The sequence below is a fragment of the Echinops telfairi genome, unplaced genomic scaffold (genome assembly GCF_000313985.2).
Source record: "Echinops telfairi isolate 266 unplaced genomic scaffold, ASM31398v2 ScPeMD7_19;HRSCAF=73, whole genome shotgun sequence".
In the NCBI taxonomy this organism is placed as follows: Eukaryota; Metazoa; Chordata; class Mammalia; order Afrosoricida; family Tenrecidae; genus Echinops; species Echinops telfairi.
The window spans coordinates 3,445,039-3,462,395 of record NW_022103916.1 but is presented as its reverse complement, the minus strand read 5'-3'; the positions used below and the strand labels follow the sequence as shown (position 1 = coordinate 3,462,395).

The window sequence follows — 17,357 nt, the reverse complement described above, 5'->3', positions numbered from 1 at the left end:
GATGAAGTAACAAGATATAAGATTAATAAATAGAAATCAATTGGATTCCTATAGAGCTCTGAAAAAGGCAGAAAGAAAGCAATACCATTTATAGTAGCCACACAAATGACAAAATACTGAAGAATAAATAAACGACTGTACAAACAAAACTACAGAACATTACTACAAAACAACAACAACAACAAAACACTTTCACAAGTTGAAGAATATCCTATTTTCATAGACGGGAAATTTTAAAATTGTGAAAATGTCAATATTATCTAAAGCAATCTATAAAATAACACAAATCTGATCCAAGTCTCAACTTTATTTTTTAAAGAAATGGGAAAAGAATTATGAAGTTCATATCGAGAGGGAAGAGACCTAGAATAAGCAAAGAACTCTTTAAAAAGAAGAACAAAGCAGGAGGCCTTTTACTACCCGACCTCAAAGCCCATGATACAGTCACTGTGGTCAAAACAGCTTGGTACTGGCATAATTTATAGGTACTGAGATCAATGTAATAGAATAGAAAACCCAGAAATACGTGCATTTAACTACACACAACTAATTTTCAATAACACTCACTAGTTCACTTACCCAATTCTGACTCACAACAACCCTATAGGACAGGAGAGAACATCCCTGTGGGTTTCTGGGGGTAGAAATGAACACCTTTCTCCTGCAGAGTGACTGGTGTTTTTTAACTGCCACCGTAATGACAAAGGGCCAGAAAACATTAAATGGGAGGCCGCTCCTTCAATAAATGGCCCTCTATCTACAGAATAATGAAACAGAGCCTGTGTCATACCCCAAGCAAAAGCATGGACTCTAGCTGGATCAGAAGCCTAAATGTAAATCCCAGAGCTATAAGGATCATAAGTGGGAAAACTGGGACAAAATTACAGGCCCTACTCTAGGGCATATCTCTACACCGCCAAATATAATAAACGAAGAACTCACAATAAGAGACAAAATAGATGACTGAGACCTACTAAAAATAAGACACTTGTGCACATCAAAAGACTTTATCAAGAGTAAAAAGGGAGCCCTCTGACTGGAAAAAATCTTCAGCAACGACATAATGAAAAAGGGATGTAATTAAAAGCTATAGAATTCTGCAACACCTCAAAAAGAAAAAAAGAATATAATTTAAAAGTAGGCAAAAAATGTGAACAGACAGCTCACCAAAAATGACTCAGATAGCGAACAAATGTATGAAAAAGCACAATTACTAGCTATCTAGAAGATTCAAATCAAAATAACAATGAGATATTAACTTAAAACCACTTATAACCCAATTTAAAAACAGAAAACAAATGCTGGAAAGCATGTGGAGATACTGGAACTTTTATATACTGCTGGTGGGCTTGTAAACATATAAAACCATTGTGGAACGCTATATAATGCTACCTAAAACAACTGGGAATAGATATATCACACAACCCAGCAATAACGCTGCTGAGTATATACCCCAAAGAAGAGACACAACACAAAGAGACATATGCTCTTTCATGCTCGCTGCAGCATAAGTCATAATAGCAAGAAGCTGGAAACAGCCCAAGTGCCCATCAGTAAAAGAACGGATAAAGAAATTTTGGTGCATATACACAATGGAATATCATGAATCCCTAAAAATCAGTGTTGAAATCATGAAACACATCATGATATGGATGGACCTGGGAACCATTATGCTAAGTGAAGTTAGTCAATCACGAAAGGACAAATACTGTATCAGACCACTACTATAAAGAGAACCACAAGGCAAAGTCAGGCCTGTCTTCTGAGTCATGCACTCTCCTAATCCATTCTCCCAAGCAGTGAAGTGGTGTGCCTAACTAATGCTCATGCTCCACATATCATTTCTGTATTTGTACCTCTTAATGCCGCTTTGATAGAGAAAGCCTCACTTCAGCTGGGAGGAGAGAGAAACCAAACCGTTCCTGCCATAGTTTATGATTGGGTCACCCCAAATCAATAGACATGCCTGCACATGTGCCCAGTGACGAGAGGCAGGGGGTGGAATGGGGTAGGGTTGGGTGGTGGTGGTGATATGACTGTCTTCGAGAAGGTAATTCCACTTCTGTTGGTGGGTGAGCAAGGTGGGGAAATCTTTCATCAGAAAAAAATGTTCAACATTAGTTATATACCTAAATATCTCCCAAAGGGGAGAGAATACACTGGGAATCATATGCGTAATTGGGTATTTTTGACCTAGCTTCTATCCAGACTGTAATAATCCAGGCTGCATGCTATAGACAACCAGGATGTTAGACTCTATCCTTTTGAGGTTCACAACATCATTCATAGGCTACAAAAGAAGGCTCCAATTTGGAAACCTCACTAAGTGAAGTGGACTTTACCTTAAAATTACCTGTAGCTGATGGTGTCTGGCTATCAAAAGATATAGCATCTGGGGTCTTAAAGGCTTGAAGGTAAACAAGCGGCCATCTAGCTCAGAAGCAACGAAGCCCACATGGAAGTAGCACACCAGTGTGTGTGATCACGAGGTGTTGAATGGACCAGGTATCAGGCATCACAGAACAAAAAATCAAATTATTGTGAATGAGGAGGAGTGCAGATTGGGGACCCAAGACCCATCTGTAGGCAACTGGACACCCCCTTACAGAAGGGTCGCAGGGAGTAGATGAGCCATTCAAGGTGCAGTGTAGCAATGATGAAACATACAACTTTCCTCTAATTCCTAAATGCTTCCTCCCCCGCCCCACTATCATGATCCCAATTCTACCTTACAAATCTGGCTAGACCAGAGGATGTACACTGGTACAGATAGGAACTGGAAGCACAGGGAATCCAGGACAGATGATCCCTTCAGGACCAGTGGTGAGAGTGGTGATACTGGGAGGGTGGGGTGGAAAGGGGGAACCAATTACAAGGATCTACATATAACCTCCTCTCTAGGGGATGTACAACAGAAAAGTGTGTGAAGGGAGACATCAGACAGTGAATGATATGACAAAATAATGATAATTTATAAATTTTCAAGGGTTCATAAGTGAGCGGGGAGCAGGGAGGGAGGGGAAAATGAGGAGCTGATACCAAGGGCTCAAGTAGAAAGCAAATGTTTTGAGAATGATTATGGCAACAAATGTACAAATGTGTTTTACACAATGGATGTATGTATGGATTATGATAAGAATTGTAGGAGCCCCCAATAAAATCATTTTTTAAAAATGACCTGTAGCAGATTAAAGGAACTGGAATACTCCATTGGACTTAATACTGAAACAACCCAGTGTGAGAATAAGCAGATGACTATTATCCAAAATTATAGATTTGGAAGTCATTGAACTTTGGTTCAGATCTCTTGCTTTGACAGTGCTCCATGAATGCAGCTTGGGAATATCATATATTTGCTAAGTTCATGCTCTTTGCTTTTTTAATGACATGTCTTAGTTTAGCAGACATGGTTCTGTCTTTGCAAATGTATGCTATTGAAAGTTTTGCTCAATGTCCAACCTTCATTGTTTGTGGAAATAATGTCCAGTCACTTGAATTTTATATCTGTACAGGTCAACAACCTATGTATTTTGGTCTAAAACTCTGTGTAATACATGTATAGTTTCATTTCTTAAGAAGTATTTGAAATTCAATACTATTGACTAAATTAATGATAATATCAATAGAATTACCATATGCCCCATGGGGATAATTTAAAATGTTTTCTGCTAAAAGGATAGTGATGTGTTTAAAATGACTAAGGACATATGTAAACCATAGATACATGAATAGATTTTGAGCTCACATTAATCAAAGCCCTAATCTAAGAAAAATTAGTTCTTATGATGTGGTGCTATTTGATACTTGACCTCATGAAGAGATCACTAAGGTTACAGGTGCTATAGCAAAGTGTGGTTAAAAAAAATCAGATGGTGCCTGAGTATCAGAAAGAATAGTATTTGGGGCCTTAAAGGCTTGTCTTAAAACAAGAATCCATCTAAGTGAGGTGTCAGCTAATTCTACATGAAAGAAGTACACCAGCCTCTGGGATCCAAGGATTATAAATAATAAAACCCAAGGCTGCAAGATAGAACCACATTAGAGTTTAAATCCTAAATGCCCATTTTGCAGAAGCCTATGGATGACAGTGAAGTGCAAAATCCTTTTTGAGGATCCTCCCATGGATTAAGCCTCCAGTGAATTCCCACTGGCCATACACTAAGGATGGGACTAGCCTTGCTATCAGACAGAGTGCACTGGAAAGTGGACTAATGCAGATCTAGTTAGGTTAAAATTTAGCACCTTTTCATTTGTGTTTCATCACTTTTTGAACCATTTAAAATTCAGCCTAGTTCGTATTATTTTTGTTACTTTTAAAGTCAATGCTCATGGAAGCAGCAGTCAAGAGATCAAATTATACATTGCATTTGGTAAATCTGCTTCACAAGACCTCTTTAAACTGTTGTTGAGAAGCAAGGATGTTACTTTGAGAACTAAGGCGCACCTGACTTTAGGCAATTGTTACAATTGGCTCATATGCATGGGAAAGTCGGACATTGAATAAGGAAGACGGAAGAATAATCAATACATTTCAATTATGGTGCTGGAGAAGACTATTGAAAGTACCGTGGACTGCCAAAAAGGTAAACAAATCTGTCTTGGAAGAAGTACAGCAAGAAGCTTCTTAGAGGCAAGGATGGTAAGACTTTATCTCAGATACTTTGGACATGTTGTCAGGAGAGATCGGTCCCTAGAGAAGGATATCATGCTTGAGGGGCAGTGAAAAAGAGGAAGGTCCTCAATGATATGGCTTGACAGGGGCTGCAACAATGGGTTCAAACATAAGAAACATTGTGAGCCTGGCACAAGATAGAGTATTAATTCGTTCTGTTGTACACAGGGCAGCTAGGACTCACAACAGACTCAACTGAACCCAACGCAGTTAGATTTTATGTCAACTTGATGGTACGTGTTGAGGTAGGGGTTTAGCCCAACCTGTCAATCAAGTAGTAGCCTGATATCGACAAATGGGAAATCTCATACATTGCCTGTGGGAATGTAAAATGGTGCAACCACTTTAGACCCAATTTGGTTGTTTTTGCTTTGAAAACTGTATGGCTGTAGACTTACTATATAAAACGGCAATTACATCCTTTGCTATATACCCAAGAGAAATTAAAGCATATATCCTAATAAAAAGTTGTACAATGTTATGCTACAAATCTGTTGCTGCCACTTATGGTTTCTGAGTTGTATTAAGAATGGAGACAACATATGTACAAATGTACTTGATACAATTGATGTATGAATTGTTATAAGAGCTGTCAGAACCCTCAATAAAATTATTTGTAAAAATAAATTAATTTTTTAAAAGTTGTACAATGAATATTCCTAAAGACATTATTCATAATAGCCCCAAAGTGGAAACAACCCAAATATCTACCAATTAATAATATAAAACAAATGTGGTACAGTACAATAGAATACTATTCAGCAATCAAAATGATTGAACTACAGATGCATGCCACAACATGAATGAACCTTAATATTACGCTATGTGAAAGAAATATGATAAAAGAGACCACACCTCTCTATATATGAAATATACAGAATGGGAAAATCCACATAGGCAAAAAGTAGTTTAGTGGTTGTCAGGCATGAGAGGAAGAGAAGGTAGGGAATGGCGGTTAGCTTTAAACATGATGAAAGGTCTTATATGGTTGATAAAAGTGTTCTGAAACTAATTTATGGTGATGGTTGCAAAATCCTGTTGATTTACTAAAAAATAATTGAATTGTGTAGTTGAAAAGAGTGAACTCTATGATATGCAAAGTAAGCCTCAATAAAGTTGTTTTGTAAAAGTGATTTCCAACTACAGAATGGCTGTAGTAGAAAACAAACAAATTTGGATGCCTCAGGTCTAACCAGGAGCCCTGTTTACTTCTGTAAACAGTTACACTATGAGTCAGTACTGACTGAATGGCAATGGAGTTAGTTTGGTTTTGGCTTAGGCCTAACCAGCTGAAAACAATTCAACTTCAAAAGTGAAAACTTTTCATCACATTTGGACTTAAAAAAAATCTAAATAATTTCTCTTGCTTCACAGACTGGCTGCTTCTTAGTTTAGTCCTACTCTGTCTGGGAAAGACGTTCTGGTTTCAGGTGACAGGCAAGGAGTGGGAAGACACGAGAGTGAGGACATGGAAGGTTGGGGTTTTGTTTGTTTGTTTTTTAAATCCTCATGGATTTTATTTAGAAAATTGAGGTTCAGCAAAGTTTTTATGTCAACAATCAGGTGCAAACTACTTTCAGCTTCCTGAGCCATAGTCTTTTTTTTTTTAATTGAGGGCTCTTACATGCCTATCACAATCCATACATTCATCCATTGTGTCAAGCACATTTGCACATATGCTGCCATCATCATGGTCAAAGCATTCTCTTCCTACTTGAGCCCCTGATATCAGCTCCCCATTTCATTGCCCTCCCTCCCCTGCCCACACTTATCAAGAGTTTGTGATGGTAGAGGGCAGGTGTCAGCATCTCTGAAGACTCCTGTAATTGCTATTTTACGAGCACCAGGATTAACAGTGGGAACTGCCCTAAGCTAACTCCATCATTTGCCTACAATGGGGCTGATTGGGCCCTCTTCACAAACTTGTTCCTTATGGCTGTGTTGAAGGATATGTCCTCAGGACACCCCTTTTTTTTCTTTTCAGGAACCCTTGATAAGTTTTTATTTGTATCTTAAATTTACCACAAGAACTCTGAGACTGCCTTAAGGTATGTGTTTTAGTTACCTAGTACTGCTAAAAGAGACATACTATAGGTTTGTGACTTTAACAATCTAGAAATATGAAATCAGCTAGAGCTCTTGGTCCCCCAATTCGGCTGATAGTTGGAACAGGTGAAACCACAGATTGCTGGGCTCTATTAGAAACCTAATGAATCCTACTCTCTAGGAGGAGGAGGCAAAGTTTGGGAACCTAGCCTCTCTAGAGGAAGGCTTTCTTTCTTTCTCAGCTCTGGGGACAGTGCTCATCTCTTCAGCTTGTGTTCTGGGTCCTTGGAGATGTCTACATGGCATGGCATCTATCTTATCCCATATCTGCTTGTTTTACTGTTTGTTTAATCTTTTCTCCATCTTAACAGAAATTGTAAAAACAACAACAATGAAACCAGAGATTGATTCATACACATACTACACTATTTCTGCCTCACCATCATAAGAATGACAAGCCATTCCCAAATGGGATTATAACCAAAGAGCAAAGATATTAGGATTAATAACACATATTTTGGTGGTTGAAGGCGTGAGGGGTGGGAGAGTTGGGAGTCTGTTGACTGCTTTTATGATATTTTGGTTGGGGGTGGGTGGGAGGAGGGCACATTTCAACTCATAACAGTATAATTATATCCATTAACAGAAGGTGTCATGTAGTTCAAGACTAGATGGGGTAAAGTTAATTAGTCCAAAGGAATAAACTTGACACTTTGAAGACTTGCTAAGCTAAAAAAAAAAAACCCACCTCGCTAAGCATAAACAGAGCTGAAGTCACTCTTCGCTATCAATCACAGGCAGAAAAAAAGTAATTTGCTGAATCACGTCAACATAATCTGTTCTCATTAACAAAATTAACGGTGGTAAACAGCAACTCAAGATCAAGAGTATGAAGGCAACTCTAAATTCAGGAGTCCAGCACAGAATCATCACAGGCTTGCCCAATAATTGGGAAAAACTATGCCAATGGACTATCCTTGAGCCAGAGGTATTTTACTTTAAAAGGACCTTTTTTGCAGTTCCTTGTCAGAGGTGAGAATGTAGGAATACAAGTGCGTATTGTGATTGAATGTTTGTATGTAGGGAAGGGTCTATTTTTTTCCTTACTTGTATTGTCCTGGGTGTTCATCTCTTCTTGTGTTGAAATCCAGAGAAATTTTAGCATCCAGTCCAATTCCAAAATAGTTGTTCATGACACATTTTTCTTTGAAGCATCTGAAATTAGACAAATATTATTGCTGGAAAGGAGTTCTATTATCACTGGGTTGCAGATATAATCTGCTTTATCAAAAGCCACTAGGGGAATGTCTTCACTTCCTCCATATTAGCCCAAAAACAGTTCTTGAGAGGCACATGTAGGTGTCCTACAGTGTGGACTTTATAGTGAGGGTGCCCAGCCAGTTGGGAGGATTGCATGAGATTGCTCTCATATTAAAGAAGCAAGGCTCATGTTCTTAGTCATCTTAGTCATCTTTGGAGGCCTTCAGGACTATTACTTTTTTCACTTATAGCAAAAAAATGAGAAGTAGAGTCATTGGCTCATTCTCATAAAAACTTTTGAATATCCCATGAGAGTTAAATCTGCACTGCCTTCAGAGATGTTGACTGCTGTACAGCACTTTCACATTAAAGGGCAAAAGTAGCCACGTTTTTTTAAAAAAAAGATTGATAAAAAAGGGTAGACAACTGAGATAGTCAAAGTTTATTGTGTCAACCTGGCCAATCAACACATGTGGTGTTAATTGAAGGGCGGAGAGATAAATGGCTCGGTAAGCCTAGCCTTTCTAGTTCTCGGGTCTCTTGCTTTGTGATGGTCAGACCAGGGTGCAGCTGCCTTAACCAATTCCCTGCTTCAGCTGGCAAGGCTCATATCCTGCCTGGCATCCCCAAGGAGAAGCCACATGGACCTAACCCAATGAAAAGTCAGGTAGTTGTTTTTTTGTTTTTTTTTTTAATTTCCTGAGTCAATCTGATGGATGATTGACTGTGTACTTGCTTCCCATTGTCAACATCAAAGTCAGACATGGCTCTGGAGCCAGTGTACGTAAATGGTATGCATGTCTCCTCCCAATTCCTCACTCAGTGATACCACACCAATAGCTTGAAATCAGCCATGGTGGGAGGCCTTACAGCAAGAATACACCAAGGCTTTTGCTAGGAGAAAAAACTAATAGTAAGATGAAGTGGGGCATGGTTGGGAAGTTCCAGACATTTTAAGTAATTGCTAGTTGTGTTTTATTTGAGCAACTAAAAGTGGGTACAGTTCAGTTATTCAATCATAGATGGTTTTTCTGTTCATTACTAAAATGAACACAATTCTCTAACATGTGATTCTCCCCATTTACCAAAAATTAGGGTTTCTCTGGTGGCTAAAATTTCTTCTTAAAGTAACTCAAAATAATCGAGTGTGGTGGGGCTTGACTAATAATATTCTAAAGAGGTAGGACTGATAAGATAGGTTTTCTTAGATTTGATTCCTACTCACTAATACTAATTTTTTTAAAGCATCTCTAAACAGTTATTGTTAAGAGCAGCACAATAGAAAACCAAGTTCTCATAAATATCAACTAATGTTTATTGTTTATAATAATAATGTGTTAACATATATAGTACTTAATAATGAGTACCAAGCATTGCTTTATTACTATGTATATATTATCTCAATAAATAACAACAAACCTAAGAATATATGTCATAAAATTCTTCCCATTCCACATGTGCAGAAATAAGCTGAGAATTATTAGCTTAAGGTCACTCAAACAATAAATGATGGATTCAGTGTTTGACTTCAGGTATGAAACTGTTCTTAATCAAAGAATAGAATAAGCCATTAAAATGGATTAAAGCTTACATTGTTTCAGGCATGAAATGTAAGTGCATCAAATTGAGGTTATCTAGGTCTTCACTTTTGAGAGATGATATAGAAGACAAAATGCTATGACGAGAACCTGGACAAAAAGATAGCACATTGGTGTCAGATGTAAACAAATAATCTCTCTTCTTTGCTTTTATTTCGCCCTAGTTTTCCTGTGGTGCGGAGTCAAATGCTATGATTTTCTTGCAGATAACATTCAGGCAACACAATAGAACAATAGGTTACATTCTTATTACAAAGAGTGTGAGAATAATGAGGCCAGGGTGTTGGCTTGCTGGCAGTGAAAACCACTTAAAAACTACAAACTTTGCATTTTCAAATGGCTAACAGAGCCATTTCTTCATGAGAGGGGTATATACTAGAGTGCAGGATTATAGCTAAATGGGAATTCATGAAAACATTTTTTTTCTGGGAGCTAGATGATATCGAATAATAGAATAAAAAGCGAAATATCCTTACGGTGTCTTGGGCTTGTTCTATTAGTATCTTCTGAGTCATCTTCCAAGAAGAAAGTTGAAGTAAAGTTTTTAACTGATATTGTTTGTCTGCTTTCCTCATATAGAACTATAGAGAAAAAGGGGAAGGGATAAAAAGAGGGAGGAAGGAAAGAAAGAGCTCGAGAGAAGATTGGTCACATTTATTGAGCATCTGTTGTGTTTACCTAATGTCTACCAACCAGTGTGGGGGTTGACAAAAGAAGCTACGATTTTCATGTCATTTCTCTTCCATGATGCTGTTTTGGGTCTCAGTTTCTTTAACATTGTTGCCCTTGTGTCTGTTCACAGCCAAGATGGAAATGCCTGTTCTATTGGCTACATAGTTGTGAGTAGAAACTCTAGAGGACAGGGTGGGAAACCTGCTTTTCTCCCTCCATGATCACTTCTTTGTTAGCCCACTACTCACAAGATTTTTGTCCTGACTTGAGCCTCTACAACCATAAAACCCTTCACTCAAATGTGTAACCCATGTTTGGAATATTTGAGAAATGCCCTTTCTTTTACAAGCCCATATCAATACCCATACTTGGGGTGGGGCTGAAGGAGGGGGGTTTCTCCGTCCTATGACTACAAGTTGTACCTCTACATCGGACAAAACAGTTAACTGCAGCTGGCTGAGGATCATTTGTCACAGGGCTATGACTGCATCAGATCAATATGATTTCCACTACTACTTGGAAACTAACTACAGAAATAGAGGCAACCTTGAATTATTTCATAGTATAGAAGGGATATTTCTCTTCTTTTCTAGACACTTGGCTGCAGTTATCTCTCAAGGTGCTGTCTTAGTTACCTACTTAGTTACCTCTAACAGAAATACCCCAAGTGGATGGCTGCCTTCAACAAACAGAAATGTATTTTCTCTCACAATTTAGGAGGCTAGAAGTTCAAATTCAAGGTGCTAGCTCTAGAGAAAGGGTCTCTCTCTGTTTTGTACTGGGTGAAGTGCCTTGTTTCTTTTTCAGCTTTGCAGTCTTTTGCAGTTTCCTTGAAAACGTATGTGCCATGGCATCTCTCTTCCCTCTTCTCTGTTTATTCATGTGTTTGCTTGTTCAATCTGGGTTTTTTAAACTGTATTTTTGTTTTTATTGTGATTTAGGTCACAGTCTACAGAGCCCAAAGGAGCCTTAATGGGGTAGTGGGTTATGAATTAAATTGTTAACTGGAAGCCCAGTGTTTCTAAACCACTAGCAACTATGCTACTGTAAATATTTATAGCCTTGGAAACTCAAAGGAACAGTGCTACTCTGTCCTATAGGGAATCAACTTGATGGCAGTGAGTTGGTGTTTCATATTTTGTTGTTGTTTTGCTTTTTAATGAGTAAATTAGTTTTAAATCAAGTATTCACATACAATTTTCTTTTTAACATTGGTTGGAATCCTTACAAAATAACAGTACTGTACAACTTCTTTCCCATGTTTCCTATTTCCATTAATATTTCCTTACTATCTCTTCTTGACTTCTGAGCATCCCTCATAGGTTAATTCTGTTTCTTATGGTTGATTGTTTTAAAGGGTGTTTATCTTCTTGGTGTTATTGTGAGGAAATGGCATGGGGCCACGTCCTCTATCTACACAAAAGAAAAGGTGAATACATGCCACACCAGCCCAAGCCAATTGCCATAACGCAGAAGTGTGACATGCCTCCATCATCCATCTTTCTTTACCCTATTCTGATACCAACCATTCATCCCATGGCACTTTATTTCTTTGCTGGATTTGGTAATTCATTGAAATGGTCATATAGACAATACTCATGCTTACGAAGTTTATTAGGGAAGATGACAGAACACAAAATGTTAGAGATATAGTTGGTTGTTTTTGTTGTTTTTTGGGGTATTGTTTTGATTTTTAACATAACACCTCTTCTCCACCATACTGGCAGGCATATCTATCTCTGGTCCTTGATTTCTCAGCCACATAATCTCTTGGCCTCTGCCTTATTCCCTGTACCAGGAAACTGTCACTCTGCCACATGGTCTTGGTGCTGCTCCTCTACTCTGCCTCTAGGTCTCAGTGTGGATCTTCTGCTCTGTCCTGTGCTGCGACCTCTGGCACCTCTACTGCATCCAGCATTCAGACAGGAATCTTGCATTCTAATGAATTGTGTCTTTGATGGTTCTTTATTAATAGTCACAGGATTTCTCTCTCCCTACTTCTGAGATGGTTCACTTTTATACCCAGTGGAATTGCAAAACTGACCGATTCCCAAGTTAGAGTCCTCTAAACCTTATATACATGCTGCCACTATTCACTGGATTGGAGTTACAAAGAATACAGATAAAAGAACCATATTACCTTCACCATGCCCTGCCTATTGATTGGACTAAAAGTTTACATATAGAAGTGAGTTCAGTTCCAGGTTGGAAAGTGATTAAGCGTCATAGTCTTGAGGTGTCCATATTTTGTATGCTTTTGAGTTTTCTTGCTGTTGTTGGTAGGTGCTATCGAGTCATTCCTACCCATAGTGACCTTACGTACAACGGAATAAAATACTGTCCAGTTCTGTGTTATTCTCACAATCGTTCCTGTGCTTGAGTCCATTGTTGTGGCCCTGAGGTCAAGCCATCTCTTTGAGGGCCTTCTTTTTCTTCACCGCCCCTCTGCTTTACCAAACACAATGTCCTTCTCCAGGCACTTGTTTCTCCTGACAACATGTCCAAAGGATGGGACATGAAGTGTCACCATGACTGTGTCTAAGGAGCACTCTGGCCATACTTTTTCCAAGACAGATCGGTTTCTCCTTTCAGCAGTCTATGATACTTTCAATACTCTTCTCCTGCACCACAATTCAACTGCATTAATCCTCCTTCAGTTTTCCTTATTCAGTGTCCAACTTTCACATGCTTATGGAGCAATTGAACATACCATGGCTTGGGTCAGGCACACCTTAGTTCTCAAAGTAATATCCTTGTTTTTCGAGATGCAGATTTATCTAATGCAACCCAATTTTTGATATCTTGACCACTGCTTCCATCAGCCTTGGCTGTGGATACAAGTAAGACAAATCCTTGACAACTTCATCCTTTTCTCCATTTATCACAATGTACTATTGATTCAGTTTTGAAGATTTTTGTCTTTTTCCCATTGAGCTGTAATCCACGATGCAAGCTGTAATCCTTGATCTTCATCAGCAAGTGCTTCAAGTCCTCCTCACTTTCAGAGAGCAAGGTTGCATCATCTACAGATTGTAAGTTGTTAATAAGCCTTCCTCCAATCCTGATGCCAAATTCTTCTGCATATAAGGCAGTTTCTCTGATGATTTGCTCAGTATATATATTGAATAAGTATGGTGAAGGGTACAACCCTGTCACACACTTTTCCTGAACTTAAGCCAAAGCAGTATTCATTTCCTTGTTATATTTGCATAGCTGCCTCTTGATCCATGGAAAAGTTCCAAAGGAGCACAATGAATGTTCTGGAATTCTCATTCTTCTCAAGGTTATCCATTTTTTGTTATGATCCATACAGTTGAATGTCTTGGCATAGTCAATCAAATACAAGTAAACATCTTTCTGGTATTTTCTGCTTAAGTTAAGTTTTTTCTTTTCCATATAAAGTTGGCGACTAGTTTTTCCTATCTCTTTAAAGAATGATGGTGTAATATAGATTGGGAATGCATTTTATCTGCATATTTTTATGGGTAATAGTTACATTTTCACAATGCAAAGTCCTCCTATTATAGACATGTTAGTCTTCCATTTGTTTAGTTCTTAAATTTTCTTGTAATTGTAAGTTTTCTTTGTGTAGTACTTTGTATCTCTAGTTAAATTTACTCCTAAGTGCTGCATCTCTTGGGTGAATACTGTAAAATGTATTTTTCCTGACAGTTTTTCTAGAGTTCTCTTTGTGTAAAGGAATCTGATTTACAGTCTCATTGTTGAACCTGGGTTTTCTATGTATAGGATCATATCATCTGCAAATAGAAAGAATTTTAGTCATTCTTGGTTGATGTGGGTTTTTTGGTTTCCTCTTATTGCGCTTGCAAGTAATTCCAATGCAATACTGAACAGGAATGATGATAAAGGTATCTTTGTATAGTTTCAATTTACAATGGGAATATTCTTAGTCTCTGTTGATAACAATACTGGCCATTGGTTTTGTGTATAGCCATTAATTATGTTTTGGAATTTCCCTTGTTTGATTGTTTTTTTGTGTGCCAACATGGCACCTGTAAGAAGATATGGGTGGAGTTTAGTTTGTCAATCAGGTCACTGCTTGATGGCCTCATTTGGAGGTGTGACCGAGATAAATGGCTCTGTGGAGGCTAGCCCCTCTCTCTTCTTTCATCTTCCTGCTGGCGAACCACTCTAAGACCTGCCAGAACCACGACCATTGCATGCACAAGACTTTGTACTTAGTGGCCTGTGATCTTCCTGCATTCTGCATCATTGCATGTGGCTGTGTGAGTCTGAAGAGGGACTTAAGGACGAGTAACAGACGTTTGGACTAGTATTGGACTTGATGGACTTGATCTGGACTAGGCTGGGAGGTTTTCTTGATATACAATTACTTCTTGATATAAAGCTCTCTCTTACACATATATTACTGGACTTGTTTCTCCAGTCTTCCCAGCCTAACACAACTTGTATTCCTATTTTCTGTGTTTTGGGGGGAAAATACAGGAATATATGTTGGATGTTGTCAAATGCACATTTTACATCAGTTGATATGATCATCCATTTATTTTCTTTTGTTTTAGCTCTGTAGTGGATTACACTGTTTTTCCCCATAATGTTTAACTACCTTTGCTTACCTGTACTGAATCCCACTTGGTCATGATGTATTATTTTTTAGATATTATTGCTGGAGTCTATTGGTTAGAATTTTGTTAAGAATCTTTGTTTTTTGCATGAGGGATATAATTTTTTTTCTTAGCGGCATCTTTTCCTGGCTTTGGTCTCAGCATTCTGTGTGCTTTATAGAAGGCGTTCAAGAGCATTCTATCATTTTCTTTGTTCTGGAATAGTTTGAGTGGACTGTATCAGCGCTTCTCTGAATATTGGTCAAATATGCCAGTGAAGCTCCCTGGGACAAGATTCTTCTTTGGGTTGAGAGCTTTTAATCTTTAAATGACTTGTCTATTTTGTTATTTTGTGACAGGTTTGTTCATATTTTGGACCTCATATGTTTGGGTAGGTAGTGTGTATCTAGAATTTTGTTCATTTCTTCTATGGTTTTAAAATTTGGAGTAAAGTTTTTCATAGCTTTTACTACTAGCTTTTTCTTTCTGTTAGTTCTGTTGGGACCTCACCTATTTCATTTCTTATTCATGCTATTTTAATTTTCTCTTTTTTCTAAATTAAATTTTCCAGTGGTTTGTCAATTTCAAGGAATCTATTTCTAGTCTTGGTGAGTCTATTACTTTTTTGTTTCATTTCTTTCTGCTCTAATCTTTATTATTTCCTTTCTTCTGGTGCTATAGGCTTTGTACCAGGGTGTGTGTGTGTGTGTGTGTGTGTGTGCATGCACATGCATGTGTGATGTTTTTATAATTACTGAAGAGAGATATTGAGTTAAGGTGTTGATATTAATTCTTTTTTGATGTATGCTATAAATTTATTCTGAGTACAGTTTTCACTGCATCCCAAAGGTATTTGCATGTTGTGTTTTCATTCTCATTTAAGAATTTTTCAAATTTTACTTATTTTATCTATTGCCTTAAGAACAGAGTATCATTCATTTCCCACTATTTTAAGCCCCCCTTAATTTTCCTCTTAATGATTTCTGATTACATAATATTGTGATCTGAGAAGATTCTTTGCAGTATTTTGATGTTTTAAAAGTTATTGAAGCTTGCTCTGTGGTCCAATATGTGGTCTGTTCTGGAGAATGCTCTATGTGCACTGGAACAGGATGTATGTTGTGTGTTGGTTAGGTGGAGTATTATTCATACATCTATAAGGTCAATTTGCATGATTGTGTTGTTTAAATCTTCTCTGTCTTTGCACAGGGGGATTCGCTTTGGGTTGAAAACCACAAGGTTGGTCGTTAAAACCCATCAATCACTCTACAGGACAATGGTGAGAGTGTCTGTTCCCATAAAGATTCATAAACTCAAAAACCATAAGGAGCAATTCTATTTCATGATATATGCACACAAGAAGTCCCAATCAACTCAATGGTAGTGGATACATATCACTGTTGAGTTTTTTACTAGTTGTTCTGTCCTTAAACAAAAGTGATGCATTAAGGGGCAAGATGGCCAACAACTAATAAACATAATAACAACCAGGACAAGACAAATGCAAGGGAAAACCTAGGCTCCCTGGATACCTGGAGGACAACTTTCAAGCTAAATGCATCAAGGTCTTTACACTTCAGTGTCTGTGGGAGTGGGTAGAACAATAAGAGGAAGGAGCATAGTTGCACATGTGAAATTCTGCATCCTCTACTTGCTACCGTTGGCAGCTTCTATCCACTTCTCTGCTAGGAACTGCCATCACTGCCATGCTTCTTTTGCAATACTGACAAATGGTCTGGGCTGCCACTGCACCCCCCACCACACACACATACGAAGGATCTCCACTACTACCCATGGCCACACAACTTCTTTATTGTGTTCCCCTACCTCAGCCACCATTACCATCACTGCCACTACTAGTGACTCAACATAGACAGCAGTTTGTACTAGCTACTCAAAGCAGTCACCACAGTAATGTCTGTCCCCTCCAGACTCTCCCCTCCCCACCCCAGCCTGCCTTTACAGTTTCTGATGTAGCTTGAGAACTCATGGACATTGCAGCTGCCACTGTGCCCACACTTACTCTTCACCTTAGCAATTCCTGGCATGTCCTATCTGGAGACATGCACCCACAGTGAAATGCAGCTGCCACAGCTTCCTTCCCACCCCCTGAAAAGCACAGCTGCCTAGGGTGTGCTACTAGGAGCTCCAGCCACACAGAGCCACCCACAGAGCTAACCTCAGCTGCTACTGCCTACTTGAGTGCAGACACACCATTGTGCATGTAACAGTACCCACGGCCCAACCCAATTGCTTCTCTGGCACTCAACTCAGCAATCTGGAGATACCTAAAGAAAATGGAAATTGATCTACCTTATGACCCAGCCATCGCTCTACTGGGTATATTCCCGGTGGAAGCAACAAATAAAATACAACCAGTTATCTGTGCGCCAATGTTTATTGCGGCACAATTCACAATTGCAGAAACTTGGAAACAGCCTAAGTTTCCATTGATAGATGAATGGATTAGTAAACTCTGGCACATACACACAATGGAGTACTATGCAGCACTGAAAAGCACGG

At 38.5% G+C, this 17,357-nt stretch overlaps 1 protein-coding gene across 1 annotated transcript in view; it reads right to left on the bottom strand.

Annotated features, from left to right (window-relative positions):
- The window catches only part of DGKK (diacylglycerol kinase kappa), a 176,917-nt gene that overhangs the window by 25,115 nt on the left and 134,445 nt on the right, over positions 1-17,357 (bottom strand). The window contains exons 16-18 of the mRNA XM_004713137.4: positions 10,053-10,157; positions 9,570-9,666; positions 7,826-7,933 (exon numbers count right to left, since the gene is read on the bottom strand). Of these exons, the coding sequence (XP_004713194.2) occupies positions 7,826-7,933; positions 9,570-9,666; positions 10,053-10,157 (310 nt within the window). The remainder of the gene's footprint in view (positions 1-7,825; positions 7,934-9,569; positions 9,667-10,052; positions 10,158-17,357) is intronic.